Genomic DNA, 22469 nt, shown 5'->3' with positions numbered 1-22469 from the left:
GTGCATCAGAGGAATGTAGGACTGTCCTAAAGAGTGTACTTCTGCACCTCCGGTAAACCTGTGAATATACATGTTCACTTCCTTAAACTGTCCAAAAACTCACTTGATTTGACATTAAACTAAATTATTGATCGATCACTTTTTGTGTGCGTTTTCTCATTAAATGTGACATTCTCACTTTCCAACATTTGCCTGTTTTGCCTAATTCTGTTCATTTTACATTTTAAAAATAAGCTTCTATTAATATTTGTTGCTTCTTCTTTTTGTTTTCCCATTCATTTTGTATTTAATGATGTACTTCTTAACTAGCATGTTGTTCTCCAGCAGTTTTTAAAGACATTAGTGAACTTTAAAATAGTTAAACGTCATTAACATGGTTAAACATGTTTTAAAACTGAATTATTTAGTACATTATTGAATCAATTAGCGTTCATCTTTTCTCTCCCCTATAACTCACTGAGAGATTTATAATTAGAAAGTAACTTAGAAAGTTAAAAAAGTACATAAATGAAACATTCCATCTACATTCACATCTATTGAAGTAAAGGGTGAAAGAACAAGGAAATTTTTTTTCATATAACAAATATGTCACATGAAAAACTGGTTTAAGACATTGTGGAGGAATTGCTTCTGTTTTCCAGTATGACCCACCCACCGTTATTAATAAAGGCACTGATAAGTGTGTGAGATCAGCAGTTCATCATCAGTGTATTAAGCTGCTGAAGAGAGAATCTGCCCGAATTTGCTCTGCAGCAGCATCTGACCTCAGGTAAACATCTCTTCATTTACTTTGTTTATTTAGTTATTTCCTTTCAGTAAGAAAGAAAAAAAAATTCAGTAAGAAAAAAAAAACTTTTTTAAATTTCTTGTGTGAAATAATGAACAAAATATTTTTATACTAAATAATTAATATAAGAAACATTTCATGTATGTGTGTGCAGGTGCAGGATGAGGTTTCTGATCTCTTTGTGTGTGTCTCTACTTCTGCTGATTAATGGTGAGTGTTTTATCATCAGACGTACTTTAGAATGATGCAGGTGAACTAACTGAATTTTTCCTTAATTCATTATGTCTATATTGTGCATTCAACAGGTGAAATAACCAGTGGACAAACATCAGGTAATTTATTTTGTATTTTTTAATCACTTTTTCTGTCATCTTTTGCTTTCTTTTACAAATGTAAAAAATGAAAATATAAAATTACTGAAATGAAATCCCATATTATAGCGTTCCTCTTGTTATTTATATCAGACTATTTACTTGGAAAGACTTTTATTTTTGTATTTTAAATAAAAATAGACCAAAAATATATATTTTAAGAAGCTAGGTAATGTCTAGATATTGTGTTTTATTCAACAGAAAAAGTCAGGTTTATAGGTTTATTGAGCTATTTATATTTTACAGTTGTGACCTTATTTCTCATAACTTCCAACCCTCTCACTATGAGATTCAGTATAACTGATAATATATATTAATGTTACAATTTAGAAATAGAATTTTCATCCAATTTAAATGTATATTATAACATAATAACATATATTATAACATTATAACATGCAAAGGGTTTAAATTGTTGATTGTCTGTATTTCACTGTAACACACTATATATCAAGAAGGCTCAGGGTGGAATCAGATGCACACTCTGATGTCAGGTTTGTTGAAATAAATTTTTTGTAATGCCTTGAAGTCCAAATCAGACAAGACGTTACATAAGAAGAAACAAACCATTACAATTAGAAAGATCAGGAAGAAACCTGGCCTGGTTAAGATGAATAGGTGAATTGGGTGGAGTAGACAGTGGAACAGTAACATCAGACTTCACCTGCTGGACAGAGCAAGAACAGCAGAACCTGAAACAACAGAACCTAGGAGAGAGATGACATGACTATTATCACATTTTTTAGGAATTTGTACATTGTTACATATTACATACATATTCCTTTAATTACATAGAGCAAGTGTTAACCCTAACATAATTCAATACTATATTCACACCATGGTGCCCCATACATGTCAAGTCAAGTGGCTTTTTATTTCTAACTACATATAGCTGTGCAATACATAGTGGACACAAGAAGTCTATACAAGACAAAAAAACTCACATACTGAGCTAAGACAGTGTCTTAGCCACATAAAGTGCAAAGTGTGCAGACTAGTGCAAACAGCATGGGAGTAAAGTGCAAAACCCAGTGTGCAAACAGTGCAAGGACAAAATCAGGGCAAGGAACACAAAATACAAGATAACAATAAAAACGAAGTGCAAAGAATGTTCACCAGGTCGGAAGTACATCATGTCATTCGCTTGGTGTCTTTGGTCGAAAGTTTGTTTGTGTTTTAGTCAGTTGTCAGCTCTATCTTTTTCAACTTTACCAAATCTGGACTGAGCTGAGACTGTATCACAGGAACTCGTGTTTGGGGATTCCTTCCCATGAGGAGCTTGGCAGAACTCTAACCATTGGAAAGAGGGGCTGCTCTGTAAGCCATAAGTGCAAGAGAAGTTGACTTTTTCCGTAGCTTTACGGAAAGTGAGGACTCGGCATTACAAGAGGCCATTATCTGTCTAACTATCTAACTTATCTTTCCAACCTTCCATACAGCACTTCTTTAACAGCTAGAAAATCAAATCTGTGTCTTGGTGCCCCTTGAATATTTTTAAGTCTCCTTTCCATAGCTGGAAGACTTGCCACAACAGAGTCAGCATATAGATTGATGTATTCTTGAAAGCCCTTTCTTCTGTATTGTTTAATGGAGCTCTGCAAAGACCTTTCTTCTGTATTGTTTAATGATATGATCATCAAAACCTCAAACGACACATAAGAAGGTGTTAAATGCTTGGAGGGAGTTCATCAGTTTCTTGTAACTGAGCAGAGAAACTATGTTATGAACCACGTCTCACAAATAAGACTCACGTGGAGACCCATGTGGAGACCCTCCTCTATTTTTGCGTATCGTTGCTCTATGTTACTGAGATCCTTCGAAGAATACACCACAGGTTTCCATATGTTGTCTTCTTGCTTCTGGAGGAGAACAGCACCTAATCCATGTGAAGAGGCATCTGTGGAAAAAACTGTCCCCTTTTGAATCATAAAGTCCCAAACCTGGGGGTGTTGTCAGAGACTCTTTGATTTTCTGGCTTTTTGCTGACTTTACCCCCACACCCAAATATTGGACTGCCTCAGTAAATCTCTGAGTGACTGTGTTTTTTCACTGCCAGATGTTAATAGTTTAGATATTAATATATCTGTAGAACCAGAAGTGGACTGCATACCACAAGTGCTGCATCCAGCTGCTGAACCTTACTGAACTCTCTTTGTGATGGTACCAGTGAACCAGAAGTGGCCATCCGCTGCTGAACCTTCATCAGTCCATTCATCAGTCTTTGTCCTGCCCTGTCACGGCTATGGAGGTCGTTTGTGAATCCTCATCCTGCCCTTTCACAGCTAAGGGGTTGTCTGTAAACTCTCACCCTGTTCCGTCACGGCTAAGGAGGCCATCTGTAAGATCTCTTCCTGTTTGGTCTTGGCTATGGAAGACATTTTTGCACTCTTGTCTTGTGCTGACCTGCCTATGGAGGCCAATTATGAACTACTTGTGCTCCCTGCCATCATTTATTGCTTTATTATTTTAATAGTACACTTAATGGAATGATAAGAATATGAATTAAAACATGATATACAATTAATAAGCCTTAAAAAAACCTTGCCTAAGGTAAAAAAATGCACCTCTAAATCAATTTAAGGTGTAAAATGCTGTCCCTTAAAGGTAAAGGTGTGACTATGGTCTAAGTGGGGGTATTCAGAACACAGTTAAAGGTGCAAACATTATAGTACAGTAAATCACAGACTCACAAAATAACAAAATAAATGGGTACACCAAGGGTATATGCAAATATTGATCCTTAGAAGTCGCAATATGATATATGCCATTTCACGACAGACGAAACACGACAGAAGACACCAAACTTTAAAAAATAACAATAATTTATAATAAGGTGATTGGACTCACATAGAATATTTTTTGATGGAGGACAGGCTTGTTTCCACATGTCCTATATGTAATATAACATTACCTAATAGAACCTAATACTACAGCTGTTGTAACCTGCAGCACCATGGCAAAAGCTGAAGAAGTGGCTCGTCTAAAAAGCATATAGCTGTGCCTGTGGCAAATAAACATAATATCATTTAATTATTATTTAAAACTACAAAACGGAACAGGAGAAAATTACATTCTTTCAGTCTCAACAAGGACATATACCTTGGCAGATCAACTTTATTTGTCACAAACAACTACTGATGTAAAGTTATGTAGTATAATAAATGGTAGGACACTTGTTTTTTGCTTTGTTTTATTGGAAGTAATAAGGTTTAACATTGAAGTATATAAATGTGCTCATAACAACAGACAGAACTCAAGTATGTTTGGAGGGAGGGGTTCTAGCAGACCAATCACAGCGTTTACAGTTTGTGTAGAATTGATGCACTTTTAGATTTTTGGAGATGTACATGTCAGGCATAGAGTACGGCTTAGGCCTGTGCGTCTCTGTGTAGGTTATGGCGTAAGTTCAATGAAGAAGTATAAGAAGTATAAATTCTATATCATATAGCCCATACAGGGCTCACAAAATTTCAAAATCCCTGGTAGCCCTTCGGGCAGGCACTCTTCAGTTTTTGATAGCCCAAAATAAAATTAAGTAGCCTGAATAAAAAAAGAGATTGTTTTTTTGTATAATACTGGAAACAAAAATGCAAGCCATTCAGTGTTTTTTAGGCTGTAGAGAGGTACAATGTGTTGTCTTCACTTGGTTCATGCAAAAAAAAATCCTTTAAAGTTTTTATATCAGCCAGTCAAGAAGGCTGCGAGTAGATTACTATCAATGGATTAATTCTAAACCTTATTAGGATGATTTATTAATAGAAAAAAACATGACCACTGATGTGACCTTTGACCATCAAAACGCAGATACTGCACTCTGCCTTTGAATGACCGTACACAACTAAAACACTATTGCAAAAGCAAAGTGCAGTATCTACAAATTAAATGTATTCCGTTCTTGTTGCATTTATTACTACATATTTTTATTTTAATAACTTCAATAGTTTTGTTGATGTTTGCATGCTATAAATATTAAAATTGCTTAGTAGTAAGCATCAAAATCATCTTATTGCAGTGCTCCTTTTTACCTTTTTTGCTCATTTTATTTAAAAAGTAATTAACTACATACCAAACAGTTAAAAATACACACAATTTAAACTTTGCCTAACATACAGTAAATTAGGTAAAATAAAGATGAACACCAAGAAGAAACCATATTGTTTCGTATTTGGTTGTAATTTTTAATTTAAGGGCAACAAGAGATGTGATGTATTACTCTCCTAGCCGTTTTCCTAGCGATAAGAGTTGGACAAAATAATTGCAAAAAAGCCCTGTAGACGAATAAAACCTGTTTATTTGTCCTCTCCACTTTAGCTCTGAAGAAATGCCATGCCATCCTGTCAGGATGGAAACATCCTGTGTATCATCACTGAATTTTCCTTTTCTATATCATTATTCTTTCAGATCCTACAACTTCCAGCTCTGACCCATGCTATGATTATAACACTCTTGATGACTACTGGAGAAACATACGGCAAAATTACTACTATGGCTATGATGACAGCCTTGTTGAATGGAGTGGCTGGTATCGTCTGTATCTGAATGGAGAAAGTGCCCAGATGTCTGAGTGGTGTATCAGTAATATGAACTGTGGTGGATACACTGCACTGTATCTCAGTGGTGCTCATCCAACACTTGAGGATGGAGTTGTGACCCGTGAAGTTGTAGGAACTACTCCATGGTGGTGGTGGGGTTATTCCAATCAGTGTGGTGCCTACACATCCACATCCATCCAAGTCAAAGCCTGTCCAGGAGACTACTATGTCTATGAATTTGTCAAACCCATCACATCAGCCTACAAACCTACATACTGTGCAGGTGCAGTTTGATCTCTTTTTATCTCCAAATTAATGTGACTTTATTTCAGTGTGAATATCAAGAGTAAATAGATTATTTGATAACATTTGATAACATTGATAGCATTTATTTTAATTCATCATTTAATCAAGGCAGTCATGATTTGACCAGTTAGAGCAGCCTATTAACCATCCTAGGCTTCACTTACATCCTAGCTTTACTGAGACAAATTGAACAGAACACAACTTTTTTTAATAGACATAAACAGAACAGATCAAAAGGGATGAAAAACAGAAAAAACAAAGTGCAGTTTATTAACAGACATAAACAAAATGTGATACAACATGACCAGACTTGACTAGGAAACATGGTATGCACCAACACCATGGTTACAATGAACAAAGCCAACTATGATAACTATACAAAAAGTCTCATACCCTTACCATACCCCCCCACAACCCTACAGCACTTCCCTACTGTATCTCTCATGTTAGTTGTGATACATTTGAAATTACATTTCTGCAAAATTTGTCTAAATTTGATTTAAATTTCAACTCTGTCTTGCGATGATATAGAATCAAAATATTTTTATATAATGAATATATATTAACTCTTAATTTACTTGTTCTCCAGCTAAAAATTAACCTATACATTTCTTGTTGTAATATTAAGATATTTATGTATTAGTCTAAATACTTACTTGGTTACACGTTATATTAGGTGGCCTTAAATACTATGTACTTACATCAGAAATCAAGTACATTGGGCTCATGATGCGTATGCACGTGTTGTGAACGAGGTGGAAAATTTTCATGAGAAGTTCAAAAGTGTGTATACATACAAAAAAAACTGTTAGTTGGTATGGGTAGGTTTAAGGGCGGTTTAGGATTTAATTTAGTTTAATTATAAATATAATTACAGAAATTAATTAAAAATGTAACTACACTATTTTAATGTACAGTAAAAAAACAAAACAAAGAAAACAAACAGTGTTTAAACAGTACATTTTCAAACTCTTTGACAGTTGTCTTCCAAAACATCAGCAGTGATCCCTGCTACAAATATGAGTCTCTGGATCGTCCCTGGAGAGCCAACAATGAAAGTGGAGACTACATTTGTGATAACTATTTTTCCTGGAGCGGCTGGTACCGGTTTTTCTACTATGGAATGAACATCCAGATGTCAGAGACCTGTGTTAATTCATACAGCTGTAGCACATATACTACTCTTTGGCTCAATGGTCCTCATCCTGAGATTGAGGATGGAGTGGTGCTCAGAGAAGTCTGTGGAGGATCTTATTGGAGCGGTTGCTGTTCTGATAAGTCAATCCCCATCAGAGTGAAAGCATGTCCAGGAAATTACTATGTCTATGAACTTGTGAATCCACAGGTCTGGTGTTCAGGATACTGCACAGGTACCATGCTTTTTACTTTATGTATTTTTTTTATTACTTCCTTACAAAGTATTTCCTAACTTTTAAAACAATCTCACTCATGTCTTGAATGTTCTGCTTTGTAGATGTCAGCACTATTTCACAGGCTCCTACTGTAAGTCCAGATATAATCACTGGATCCAGCATCACCTTGAGTAAGTTATCTGGTTTCATTTTTTTTCCTTAGCATTCCAACATTCCACCCACAAGATGTTTTGCATTGAGTTAAATTAGACAGGGATGCTAAGGGGTTAAAGTTAACATTTGAGATTAGGGAACATTAATCTCTGTTTAGTAGCTCCTTATTATAATGTACATTACTAGCATGACTGTATTCTTGGCTCCTTAATACCTAAACAAATCTATTACAATAACTACCTTAAATTTACTACGAATGAGCACAAAATATTAAAATCAAAATATTAATCCTGAATGTGATTAATAATCTAAATCAAAGTTTGCAATGAAAAAGCCACCTTTTATATGTTTAGCTTCACTACTTCTCAGTCATGTTCTGAATGATTGTTACTGTGTTTTACTGGTTGAGATTCATTGAGACTCCATTCAAATGTAACTTCTTATTAACAGATTATGACCCGTGTGATAACTACAATGTAATCAACAACTACTGGAGAAGCACATTCAATTACTGGTCTATGTATGGATTCATCTCTGATCATGATGACACTCGTGTTGAATGGGACGGCTGGTATCGACTCTTCATTGATGGATCGAGTGCTCAGATGCCCGAGTGGTGTTTTTATTACATGTCATGTGGAAGTTTTAGTTCTCTGTATCTTGGTGGCTCTCATCCTCGTCTAGAAGATGGAGTTGTTACTCGTGAAGTTTTTGGCTCTCACTATTATCAGTGCAGTCGCTACACATCTGAACCAATCCAAGTCAAAGCCTGTCCTGGAGATTATTATGTCTACAGGTTGACCAGACCAACTCTTTCCATCCCAGTTCCTGTATATTGTGCAGGTACTGTGTGTACTCTTATCCATCAATATAAATATGCGTATCATCACTTTTAAGGTTGGTTTTCGTATTACTGTCTCGAATAAATTGAATCTGTAAGGGTCCCCTTTTCCTGAAGTATGGAATCCAGAGGCCCTGGTCGAAGGTTAATGAGTGTTCGGTCTTTTCCTTGCGTTTCTTTAAAAATCACTTATATTTATTAATCTTTTACAATTTTAATTCTGACTTTTCACATAATTTTATATGACTCAATCTTTTGTGATTTTAGTTATATTATATTTAAATGTAACTAAATGTTTAGTTAAATGTGACTAAATTAAATGTAATGCAGAAAACCAGTCACTAACCTACTAGAAAAATTATTTCAGACAATATTATAAGTTAACCAAGATTAACGTTTATTTTGCCAGGCAAGAATAGTTTCCAAATTAGTTGAATTCATAAATATTTGCACAACTGATCAGCAGAACAAAAATAAAACAAAATAAAACAAACATAAATACTACGGGCCGATCTGGCTACAGAATCGTGCCTTGTTATGTTTTGTCATTTTCCTTATATACTCAAACCAGACAAAAAGATCCCAAGTTTAGTTGTAAAAACCTTTTGGTGTTTAGGTTCCCATGGCTGGAACACTTTCAGAGACCCAAAAGTGACCTTTTCCACAGAACACAGTTCTACCAAGTTCTTAATTTTTTCCATAATATAAGTGATTACTGTGAAATTGAGACCACTGAGACCTTTCAAATGAGACCAAACATGAAAGTGAAGAACAATAGGTTCACAAGACACATGACATATAATGCCTTATTCCTAATGAACTTTAAACCAAGTCTTTTGGGCAGAAGGAAGGGAAGCAGAAAGTGCAGAGGTGAGGAGGGTGTAATAAACACAACAGGGAGGGAGGGTGTTGTTTACTCTCTTTTTGAAGTCCTTTTGTTCCTTTGGATATCCCTTCTCAGATTAGTCTTATTGCATTACAGGTTTTTGATTTAGCTCCTTACAAATCTTTAGTATATTATATTATGTTATATTAATCTTTAGTATGTTAAATTTGCTCTCTTTCTACTTTTTCAAAATAGTACCTTTCTCCACCCCAAGTGTTGATCCCTGCTACAACTACACCAGTCTGGACGAGCCTTGGAGATCCACAGACAACTATTACTATAATAACTATTACTATAGTATGTGTGATTATAATGTGGAGTGGAAAGGCTGGTACAGGATGTTCTATAACGGTCAAAATGCCCAGATGCCAGAATCAAATGTTAATCCTGGAATGTGTGGCACTTCTACACCACTGTGGCTCAATGAAGCTCATCCACAGCTAGAAGATGGAGTGGTCACCCGTCAGGTCTGTGTCTCCTCATGGGACAGCTACTGTTATTACACATCCCACCCTATACGAGTCAAAGCCTGTCCTGGAGATTACTATGTTTATGAGTTCGTCAAGCCAATGTTTTGCGGAGCATACTGTGTTGGTGAGAATTTACACATATGTCCTTTATGAATTTATTTTAGTTATATTTAAAAAGTATTTGTCTATAACATTTTTCTTAATACCACAAGCCTCCAATCAGTCCATCGCATCAGTGTCTACGACACCAGAGACAATCCCATCAGTAGAATCCATTACTCCACCAGTCACAACCACTGGTAAAGTATTGTCTTATTTTCGTTAAGACAAACGACACAAAGTGTGTTTTCAAAGCGTTCTGCTCAAAGCCAAAACTTTAATGGAGAGAACTTACATGCATGCACAAAAGGCCAAACTTAGATAATACATGCATTAAAACAAGAAAGCATTCAAATAACGTCCAGAAAACACAAGTGAAATTTATTTGAGTATCTGTACTTTAATTTGAGTATTTTTTTTCAGGAAACTCATTACTGTAACTTCTTCTAAATTTAAAAGATAAATCCCTCACCCCTCCTTAACAGAAGCTGTAGTATGGTGCTTCCAATACAAGAATAAAATGCCATAATCTGAGACAGCGAAGCCAGCATGTTTCTTTACAACGGTTAATTAAGGAATTATATTTACTCAATTATTCTGTGAATCAATTATTGCAAATATTATTGCTACTTTTTCATCATTGTGTCAGTGTTGTATTTGCATAGCCTACTTAGTAATAAAACATGCTCTGTCTCTCCTTTGAGGGTTACTATACTAACATGATGGCAAACTTCCAAGCCATAGGACCCACTGTGTGTGTGTATATATATATATATATATACAACACTGTCTTCTTACAACACTAAAAACAGTTACATATATTATATTGCATTTCTGTCAATAGATCCTCCTAAATATTACACACTGCACTTTAACTAAAAATCTGTCTTCAGAACTTCTACTTGTAATAAAGTAATATTTATAACAGTATGTTATGAAAAATATCATCTGCTTTAAATGAATTATAACATAAATTAATCAGAGAACTTAAGTAAAGAGATTTCTGTAGATTTCTTACCAGTTGGCATTCATTCAGTCAGGAGCTTTTATGTTTTAATGTGTCCATTTAAACAGCTCTACCTGTTGACCCCTGCTACAACTACAATGTTCTGGATGATTCATGGAGATCCACCAACAATCAATATTCCTCTCAAGTAATGTGTGACTCTTGGGTCAGCTGGAACGGCTGGTACCGTCTCTACATTCAGAATCAGAGCGTTCAGATGCCAGACACATGTGTTGAAGAGTTTAGCTGTGGTACTTATGCTCCACTCTGGCTGAATGGAGGACATCCAACAGTTGAGGATGGAGTGGTCACTCGAGATGTCTGCGGTCACTGGAGCAATAACTGCTGCTTTTTCCAATCCAATCCCATTAAAGTCAAAGCCTGTCCAGGAGATTATTATGTCTATGAGCTTGTGAGCCCAAGTACCTGCAATTTAGCATACTGTGCAGGTAAATACATTTATTTACACATGCCCCTTGTTTATGTAAGAGATCATTTTGGTTTTTGTGTAATGTTTATGATTTCTTTTAGATGCAAGCAACATAACTACTACCTCTACTACTGTCACACCAGAGACAACCACAGCTGAAACCACAACCACGGAAACTACAACCATGAACATTACAATTGGTAATACATTGTAGTGTGCTACAATGTGGAGAATTATTGTTTTGGATTAGCATATCAGTTCCCTGTTATGTGTTCCCTGCTGGAAAAAACAGTTGGACCAGCTAAGGACCAACATAAACCAGCAAAGAACCAATTTAAAAACATACCCAACCGGCATATGCTGTTTCTTTCAACAGAGCTTGTAATGCATTTAAATCATTTGTAAAGTTATGTATGCCAATATATTATCCGCTATTAAAGTAGGCAAAAGGTCACAGTTTGAAGTCATTAAGTCATATTGCTGTATCAAATTAGTTTCATTATGCAAAGAATACAAGTGTTAAAGCAATGTGATTGAAAATGAAAATAACAGATATTGTTAACTGATATTTATATTGAATGTTCAATATTGTTTTTTATTTCTTTGTCTGATAATGGAATCCTTATCACAGGGCGATTTTATCCATTTGGAACTGGAGACACAGTGAATGGACGTAATGATGATGGGAGTTCATCTGTTATATATCTGCAGCAGCCGTTCATATTTTTTGGCCAAACATACAACCAGATTTATGTGAGTCCTTTTGGAATGGGTGAAATTTAAAATCTGAGTGCCAATAACAAATTAGAAAAACAAATTAGAAAAAAATAACAGTTTGATGCATTTAAATGTGTGTTACAAACTATTAGACTCATTTATAAGACTCCTGCAGGCAATAATCAGTCCTCTTCTATTTTAGGTCAACAACAATGGACACTTGACTTTTGATGGGGCATGGTACAGCTACAGTCCATATCAGTTCCCAGCTTATGGAGAAAAAGACCTCATTGCTCCATTCTGGACAGATATTGACAATCGATGGAATGGTGTCATCTCATATCAACAGTACACTTCTGGCAGTGTCCTTACTCAGGCAACCCAAGACATAAACCAGTACTTCCCCGACTTGAGTTTCTCTGCTTCATGGGTTTTTGTGGCAACATGGGATAGAGTTGCATACTTCTACAATTCAGGAACAGTATGTATCTCAGTTTTGTACCATGAAAATCTTCCTGTGCCTATAAATAAATTAATTCATTAAAATAAATAGTATACTACATAATTTCTTCTTTCTTACTTTTATTTTATTTTTTTTTAATAAGGAAACATCTTTCCAAGTGGTTCTGATATCAAACGGCCAACTCTCATTCGTTGTAATGAACTATGGTGCAATTGCTCCAACTCAACGATATGTACAGGTATGCTAAAGATGACATTGAGATAATAGGAACTGCATCTTCTGTGAATAAATGTCTAAGCAGACATCTGAATGTCTTCCTTCTCATTAGGCTGGTTATGACACTATCGACTCAAGTCATCATTTCTCAATTACTGGATCACTGCAGAATGACATCACAAATCTACCACTCAGCAGTAACGTCAATGTGCCGGGCAGATGGGCCTTCAGAACAGATCGTGGGACACGGGGCTGTCAATTTAATGGTAATGTTGCTTCCCTAACTGCATGTAATATTTGATGCAGCCAATTCAAATTAATTTGATTGTACCATACTAGTATACTATTGATAAAACTTTCCAGTAATTACATAAACCTAATTCTTTCTCATAGGTTTTCCAGTGCAGAGGGGAGACTCTTTCTGGAGTGATGCTGGCTGTCAGGAGAGATGCACTTGTACCAGAAGAGGCCTCCAGTGCAGCTTTGAGCCCTGTACTTTTTCCCAAGCCTGTCGTCCAGCTGCTTTCCAATACTCTTGTCAAAACATTCAGAGGCAAACATGTACCATCTCTGGTGATCCTCACTATTATACCTTCGACAATCAGATTTTTCACTTTCAAGGAACCTGCACATATGTTCTGTCAGAGGTTAGTAAAGTTGCAATGGCTTTCTATTTATTTATTGATTCAATAGGATAGGTAATCCTTTACACTCAACATTTGTCATTATTTAGGCTTGTGGAAATGATTTACCATACTATCGCATTGAGGGCAAAAATGATCATCGGGGTAGCACACAAGTGTCATGGACTCGAATGGTCAAAGTATTTGTCTATGATGAAGAAATTGAACTTGTTAAAGATCACTATTATGAGGCAAAGGTAAATATTACCGTATCATTATAATGTTGAGTTCATGCATAATTCCATTTTCATCATTTATTTTTGTCATCATTTTCAAGGTTAATGGGACCTTTGTAGCAACACCATTCAATCTCCGCAATGGCTCCATCCAAGTTTATCAGTCAGGTTTTTCCTTGGCCATCAGCACAGATTTTGGTCTTCTAGTTACATATGATGCCTACAGCTATGTCACTATCTCTGTACCTTATGACTATCAGAACGGCACATGTGGTCTATGTGGAAATTATAATCTACATCCTGAAGATGACTACCGTTCAATTTCTGGGGAGATCTTGAGCTCCGATGTTGACTTTGCTAACTCTTGGAAGGTAGATGAAGACACAGATCCTGAATGCCATGATGTCAGGTGCACAGGTCTAGGTTGTGCTGTTTGTACCGGCAATGAAATGAGCCTTTACAGTGACACCAACCACTGTGGGATTCTAGGAGATGTTTCAGGGCCTTTTGCATCTTGCCACTCTGTGTTTTCACCACAGACCTACATAGAGAACTGCGTCTATGATATTTGCTTAGGAGGAGGGTACCAGCCCATTCTGTGCCAGGGTCTTACTGTGTATGCTGCTCAGTGCCAACAGCAGGGTGTACAGTTAGGGTACTGGAGACAACCAGGCTTCTGTGGTAAGTGCCATGTTGTGTCTTGTGTACATATCTGTACAAGGATATTACAGGTATTATATAGTTTGAAGCATATACTTACTTTTGTTTTATATTTCCAGAGATTCAATGTCCAGAGCACAGTCATTTTGAGCCCCATGGAACAGGCTGCCCTGCAACTTGCAGTAACCCCTCTGCTCCAATGAACTGTCCCTTGCCCAGTCAGGAGAGCTGTGTTTGTGATAATGGGTACATCCTCAGCGCTGGACAATGTGTGCCTGAAGCAAACTGTGGTTGTGTCTTTGAGGGCTTCTATTACTCTGAGGGACAGTCTGTAGAGTTGGACGAGGACTGTGGGAGGCAGTGTGTTTGCAGTAGCAGGTCAATGGTGTGCATTCAGCACCAGTGTGGTCCAGCTGAAGTTTGTGGGCTCCATAATGGTGTAAGGGGTTGCAGACCCATCAGCTATGCTACCTGTTCAGTTGAAAGCCTGGGTTCATATCATACCTTTGATGGACAAACTTTCCGTTACCCAGGAGCTTGTGGACTGACCCTTGCTAGAGTGATGGGGCCATCCCAACTGCCATACTTTGTACTCACAGTGGAAAAAAACCCCAGAGGCCTTCAAGAGTTTTCCAGGTTCCTGAGGTTTGAAACAGGAGGAACTCATGTTTCCATTGAATTGGGAGAAGGTAGTAATGTACAGGTTAGCCAAATTTTTTTCCCTTTCAAGCTTGTGTTAAGTACAGTTTAACCAAAAATGCTAGATCAAAGACAAGTTTTGTTCTCCTCAGGTGGATGGACAGATGGTTGGTCTTCCTACTAGTGTTGGTTCCAGTCAGATCCATATCTATCACAGCAGTGCAAGAGGTTTTGTTTTAGAGACAAACTTTGGAGTGACCGTAAGAGCTGACTGGCCACACATTGTCCGAATCACAGCTCCAACCACTTACAATGGAACACTTGGAGGTCTGTGTGGAAACTTGAATGGAAATATTGAAGATGAATTCTACAGTCCAGATGGTGTCCTCCTTCACGACTCCCAGCTTTTTGCCGACAGCTGGCGTGATGGATCTCTGTCAGCTTACTGTGTCGATCCAACAGATGTGTGGGAACCAGGTCTTTATCAGAACAGGACTGAGTACAGCGAACACTGCAGCATCATGGACATGAATGATGGACCATTTGCTGAGTGCAGCAGAACTCTAGACCCTTGGCAACGGATTGAAGATTGTATTCAGATGCTGGAGCAGACAGACGGTGCCAGGGAGGCTCTATGTGAGGCTCTGCGAGGCTATACACTGAACTGCCAACAGAATGGCTTCACAGTTGGAGAGTGGAGGAGTATCACCCACTGTGGTTAGTGTTTTGTAATAGTATACAATTTTCTTAATTAAAATTACATATCTCATACAAAGTGCTGATCGTTCATTGTCTTTTCATGTTTTGTCTTTCCAGATCCCAACTGTCCATCTAATACTCATTATGAACTGTGTGGCACATCCTGTCCTGCGTCCTGCCCTAGTCTCTCTTTTCCCTTCCAGTGCATACTGCCATGTCAGGGAGGATGCCAGTGCAACGATGGACTGGTGCTGGATGGAGACCGCTGTGTTCCTCCGACCGGTTGTGGCTGTCACTATGAGGGACGTTATCGGCAGCCCGGAGAGCAGTTCTGGCATGGTGAAGAATGCCAGTTCCTGTGTGTTTGTGATGGAATCACTGGAAATGTTCGTTGCACACCATCATCTTGCAGTGAACAGGAGATCTGTCGTGTGGTGGAGGGGGAGTATGGCTGCCATCCTCGCCCACATGGTGTCTGTTATGCTTCAGGAGATCCCCATTATATGTCTTTTGATGGAACCTATTTTGACTTTCAAGGCAAATGCCGATATGTGCTGGCCAAAGTATGTGGTGATACTAGTGGTCTGCCGCACTTCCAGGTGGATGCAAGAAATGAAGGATGGCATGGGTGGTCAGTGTCAATAACTGTTGACGTTTTTGTCAATGTTTCTGGGCATCTTGTGCACATGTCTCAGGATATGAACGGTTATTCTGCTGTTGAGGTAAGCGGGTCCCATTCACTGTATTTTGCCATGGAGTATATGTGATATGGAAAACATAATTGTTTTGTACAAACAAGCTCCACTTTTTCTGAATCAGGTTGATGAAGAGATCAGAAACCTTCCCGTCTACCTTGACTCTGGTCGGATATCTGTTTACTCTACAGGACAGTTTATTTATGTCTCAACTGACTTTGGTCTCAGCGTCACTTATGGTGGCTCCTGGGAAGTAATCATCATTGTACCAGCAGACTACAATGGAGCTGTGTGTGGCATCTGTGGAAACTTTAATGCTGATCCTGGGGATGACTTCCTCACTCCTTCTGGTGCTCTGGCACCTTCAGCAGACCAGTTTGGCACAGAATGGAAGGTTGAAGGGGACATGCCATGTGATGATGGCTGTGGAGAAAATTGTCCTGACCATTGCAGAGATGAGAGCACAACTCTTATCTCACAAGCTTTTTGTGAAATCATCAGAGACAGTCAGGGTCCCTTCAGCTTCTGCCATGGTTCAGTGGATCCACAAGCCTACTTTGATAGCTGTGTATTTGATGTGTGCATTTCTGAGGACAATCACGATGTTTTGTGTCACTCTGTTCAATCGTATGTGAGTGCTTGTCAGTCTGCTAATGCCATTGTCTATCCCTGGAGAGAAAGCGCATCCTGTGGTAAGTAGCTAGAGTGTGCATGAAACATAAACATTTTGAATTTGTTTTCTTGTTTTAAAGTGCTTTCCTGTGTAATAAAATAATATTTCACATGCTATTGAATACACTGTACAAATACATTTTGTTGTATTTCCAGTCATGGACTGCTCATCAAACATCCCAAACAGTCATTATGAGGTGTGCGGCACAGACTGTGGTCACACATGCGCCAGCAGCATTGATGCTAGTTGTGAACACACATGCTCAGAAGGTTGTTTCTGTGATGAGGGCTTTGTGAGGAGCGGAGGACTCTGTGTACCAGTGGAGCAATGTGGCTGCTTGTATGATGGATTCTACTATAATGTAAGTATCATGTTTTTACCTTAATGCTTTTTAGTAGGTGAAAAATACTCACTGACACTATGTTCTGAAAATGTAACATTCGTTATTATCATAATGGTTTTATAGATTGGCGAACAGTTTTGGGATTCAACATGTTCCCAACACTGTGAGTGTTTTGCTCCAAATGATTTACGCTGCTCTGCATCATCCTGCCCACCAGCCTTAGAGTGTGTGGTCAGAAATGGACATCGTGACTGTTACAGCTCAATGTCCACTTGCACAATCTGGGGTGATCCACACTACATCACCTTTGATGGAGCTGTGTCCCACTTTCAGGTATGAATTGGTTAATGAACTGGTAAATGCTGTTTCTTTTCAATTTTCTTTTTTACAAACTGCTATAATAAGTGTTGTGAAGAGTCCCAATGGTATCAGACATCTGATTTAACAATGAAGTTTATTCAAAGGAAGTTTCGGGAGGGTTATTGGTTATAAAATATATTTCATAGCACTAAAGATCTGTGAATTTACGAATGTATGCAATATCTTGCATGACATTTCTGGACTTCTCATGTTGCATCTTTGAGGGAGAAAGGTGTGATAGACACTATGTGTATTGTATTGATCCTACCAGGGAACATGCTCATATGAGATTGCTCAGACTTGCGGTAATGTCACCAACAATGATCTGGAGTTTCGGGTGGTGGCCACCAACAGACACCGTGGGAACATGGTGGTATCGTTTGTGTCTGCAGTGGATGTTTGGTTGTCTCAAGGTGGACGACAGATGCACATCACAATTGGGCAAAACAGGAGAGTTAAAGTAAGCTGGACTGCAAATGGTTGCAATATAAGTTTCTTTCACTTTTCTTATGCTGAAATTTTCTGATTTCTCTCCAGGTTGATGGAAATGCTGTGGAAACAGCAGCATATCAAAACAATGACCTTGTAGAGATACATGAGGAGCAGGGCTTTGTAATTCTTAATGCTTTCAATAAATTTGTTGTCCATTTCGATGGACATAACAGCCTTCTGGTCAGAGTGAGTGAAAGATACCAGGGATCTTTATGTGGAATGTGTGGAAATTTCAACGGTAATCCTGCAGATGACAAAGTGCTGCCCAGTGGAGACCCGGCTCCTGATGACTATTCCTTTGGTCGTAGCTGGCAATCAGACACCAGCATTCCAGGGTAAGAAACATGAGACGTTAAGACAACTTTATTTTGATTAAGCTACGGACAGAGAAAAAGGTTCAAAGATTTACGTCTTAAGGTTAAAATATGCAATAATAGCAAATTATTGATGAAACAAAAGTGATGAAACAATACAGGCATTAATTTTTTTTCATATATGTTCATGTATTCTTCAGCTGTGGTGCCAGAGACCAGAGTGGTAATACTGATGAGTGTCCATCCAGGCAGAGGTACTCTGATCTCTGTAGTATTATCACCAACACCACTGGCCCTTTCCAGACCTGCCATCTTCATGTTGACCCTGCACCTTACTACTACTCCTGTGTGTATGATCTGTGTCTGTACACACGGGCAAATGACATGCTATGTTCAGCTGTTGAGGCCTATGAAACTGCTTGTGCCATCTTGGAGATTCAGATCCCAGAATGGCGCTCGGGTCTGCGGTGTGGTAAGTAATACTTCAGCACATCTATCACAAGTACTGAGAATAAAAAAAGTAGTAGGTTGCTATTTTAAACATTTTGCTAACCTGTCAAATCCTAACCCGTCACAAAAACCCGACATCACTAGTACTAAAAAAAGACAATTATTTGTGGGTTGCAGTGGGAAAATTATGGACTACATTAACTTTCAATTACTCAAAAATGTGTTTGATTAATTTCTTTCAAAACTGTACAGCAAGAGTCATTCAGCAAGTTTAGAATGTTGAGCTCTCACACTGTTATGGCTCAATGTGTTTGTGTTGTACATCATCTATCTGTGCTTCTCTTAGATGTGAGAGATCGCTGCTCTGAGCTCAGCTGCTCTGAGGATGAATGGTGTGGGAAGAAAAATGGTGCTTATGGCTGTTTGTGTAATGACGACCTTCCCAGACCACAAGCTGACTCTTTTGGTTGGTAAAATTCCAACACAACAGAATGTGAAATATTTTTTCGTTTTGGTCATTATTATACATTGTACATTATTTAATACATTTTTATTTCTTAGATTTCTCAGAAAGCTGTGAAAGCAGCTCTGGCTCCATGTCTGTGTCTCGCTGTCAGCTCTTTGAGGCTGGTTTTTCGGCTGACGTCTTACACCTCAATGATCCCAGCTGCAGAGGAACGGTCCGGAACGGCAGAGTGGAATTTCATTTTGATAACGATGAACACATTTGTGGCACAAATCTTGTGGTAGGACAAATTACTACACCATCCAAATATTTATGGTATCTCATAGAACAAAAACTGACTGATACAAATTTCTGGGGTTTTTATATTTAACACTCTGAATTCAATTTATTCTACATGTCAAAATGTTATGCATGTTTTTCACAGGCTAACGGCACCCATATCATCTATGATAACTATATTCTGGGGTCACCGAGGTCAGAAGGTCTCATCAGCAGACAGAAAATCCTCAAGCTTTCTTTCAGCTGTGTTTATCCTCAAACACAATCACTTTCCATGAATGTGGAAATCAACCCACTGGAGACGTGAGAGTCAAATACAAATTCTGAATCCAAAAGTAGAGTCTGTAAATTCTAGTGGTTTTAACACAGATCTATCTATTCTTTAAACAGCAAAGTGCGCAAGACTCTCCCCGCTGGTGAAGGCAGATATCAGGTTCGGATGACTCCATATGAGGATGATGAGTTTACCCGGCCCTTCACTGGTAGAGTGGATGCAGAGCTGGACCAGAAGATGAATGTGGAAGTTCGTGTTGAGGGGGTGGACAGCCGTCAGTTTGCTCTGGTGATGGACACGTGTTGGGCTACACCTGTGAATGATCCTGATTACAGTCTCCGCTGGGATCTCATCGTTAGAGAGTAAAGCAATGTTGATTTTTCTGTTCCTTAAAGCTCAGTCTTAAATCACTGTAACATTTTAAAACGTAATCTCAATTCAAGTTTATTTTATGATACAAATCATTGCAAAGCACCTTTTTTTGAGACCTAGATTGTAGCGTGTTAGAAGACTAGTTAGGTATGCAGGAGCTAGACCATCAAGAATATCTCCCTGCTGAAAAAAACAATATAACTCTGCCCAAAACACAATAGAAAGGATAATGAGTTTAATGGGAAATGTGTTGGGTTTTAAACTATAATGCTGTCTACAGGTATGTGATGGATTCTATTGGTGGGATGTTAAACCATATTGGAAAAATGCCTAAAACACTATATAAATGATGTTTTCTATTGTTTTTTAACAGGGCTGACATAGGCCTATTATCTTCCCTTATTGCAGTACTAATGCAAAGATTTCCCTTTATTACATATACAGAAGGAGAATGCAAATGTGTGTGTTTTTGAGTTGAATGTCTCTCAGTTTGATTTGTTGATTCTCAGGTGTCCCAATCCAAACGACGACACAGTGGAGCTGCTGCAGAACGGCGTCTCGACATCCAGTCGTTTCTCCTTCAAGATGTTCATCTTCACTGCAAACTCCACCAAACTTTACCTTCACTGTGCTGTTCATCTTTGTCTTTTGTCGAGCAGTCGCTGCTCAAAGGTGAGTTGGAAGTTGTAATGGTTTACAAATCTACTATTGATACTTTTTTTAAAATCAAATGCTAAACATCAAAAGATTTATATTACCCTGCTGTTGTGTTGGTGAGGTTTAGTGACCAAAGCTGCTAAACTCCTGTCCTCTGCTGGAGACTTCGTGCACTCCTGTTTCATTTTTTTCTGCTTTTCCCTTTCAGGACTGTAACTCTGAACATCACTGGAGAGAGCACAGGTCTCTGGACTTCCACGACAGTGCTTCCATATCCATGGGTCCTCTGATGTTGTCTGAAGGAAACACAGGTGAACATTTCATTTATTTTAATCATTTATAAATGAAGGCTATCTGATGATTTCTTCCATTAACACCTTACACTTTATTCCATTATATTCTTTGTTCACAGATAAGTGGGTTCCAGAGAAAGTGAAGGCATCTGAGGCTTCTTCTCTTTGTGCTTCTCTGGTGCTGTTACTTGTTCCTCTGATAAGTGTCCTGACCCTCTTTTAGTTTTCCACAAAAGATGTGCAACATTTTATATGCATTTTGTTTAGTGCTGTATTTTTGTGGAACTGATGCTGCAATGATTGTGGTTTTCTAAATATTTGAAATAATACATTAGTTATTATAAACTACATTTATACTGTGTATGTGCTGCAATAACAAAGACAGTTCATTTTGAGTTTATTCTAATGAAGTAAAAACATTAATAGGGTAATCTCTGTGGTTCCCTTTCAGTCTGTAATCAATAAATAATCCAAATAAATACATATACACTTGTCAGAAATATCACAAACTGAAATATGCAATATTGTTATACTAGAATATTATGACTTCCCTCCTTAATGGCATTTATTATGGCACATAAACAAGGAGAAAAAGTGGGTTAAGCAACTTTCTTTTGTAGTAATTTCCTTTTAGTAAATGTAAGACAAAGATCAAAGTGACTAAGTTCTGTCTTTCTCTGTAATCATTGTGCGCGTCTTCTATGTTCATGCTATGAAAGTATGCATGAGAAATATCTTGTTCTTCTGCTTCATGTTATTAAAGTTTAAAGAATGTTTCCACTGGTTGAATGTTTCTTTAAAAGTAAGACGGGGTGAGGCACAGTCAGTGGTTAGTTATGCATTGTTGTAGTTTTAAAGACGCTGAAGAGAAACTGAAATTGAGCAGTTGATAGGGCAGAGTGCATGAGCCACAGTTTAGTGAAAACTTAAAAAACAAAAGAATGTCTATCAGATGAGAGGTTAAACTCTCCGTGTTAAAAATCCCATTGTACATCTTGTAAAGAGTAGCAGTGTTTCCTGGGCTCCTGGATAAATTCCTTCCACTGGCTTTCCTAACAATCCCCATCTACTTGATAGACTCTGTCTCTCTGTGGGGGATGTTGTGTAGTGTCCGCCGTCACACCATTCAGGTGGAGGTTTGAAGAAGAGACTGCCTCATGATTTTAAAGCAATTTGATTGTACAGCAATATACAATAAAAGTGCAAAAAATTATTTTCATAAACATCTTTTAAAATAATAAAAAATAATGCACAAGCTGCTGTTGTATGTATTTTAAACACATTAAAGTAGTGA

General features: G+C 37.9%; 1 protein-coding gene across 1 annotated transcript; it reads left to right on the top strand.

Annotated features, from left to right (window-relative positions):
• Positions 1-679: 679 nt before the first annotated feature.
• LOC122333524 (alpha-tectorin-like) lies at positions 680-21951 on the top strand. The gene is given in 33 exon segments (XM_043231190.1): positions 680-769; positions 942-997; positions 1093-1119; positions 5560-5973; positions 6977-7366; positions 7471-7539; positions 7973-8365; positions 9445-9843; positions 9932-10018; positions 10893-11273; positions 11356-11454; positions 11886-12007; positions 12174-12452; positions 12577-12916; positions 13044-13297; positions 13384-13530; positions 13611-14190; positions 14289-14872; positions 14961-15525; positions 15625-16229; positions 16327-16894; positions 17031-17236; positions 17342-17551; positions 17850-18038; positions 18116-18405; positions 18585-18856; positions 19181-19300; positions 19396-19580; positions 19725-19882; positions 19970-20215; positions 20735-20897; positions 21091-21193; positions 21295-21951. Coding segments are annotated over 32 exon segments (8598 nt in total). The 5' UTR covers positions 680-769; positions 942-948; the 3' UTR covers positions 21399-21951.
• Positions 21952-22469: the final 518 nt, after the last annotated feature.

The sequence above is a fragment of the Puntigrus tetrazona genome, unplaced genomic scaffold (assembly GCF_018831695.1).
Source record: "Puntigrus tetrazona isolate hp1 unplaced genomic scaffold, ASM1883169v1 S000000283, whole genome shotgun sequence".
Classification (NCBI taxonomy): domain Eukaryota; kingdom Metazoa; phylum Chordata; class Actinopteri; order Cypriniformes; family Cyprinidae; genus Puntigrus; species Puntigrus tetrazona.
This window is presented reverse-complemented; position numbering and strand designations above follow the sequence as displayed.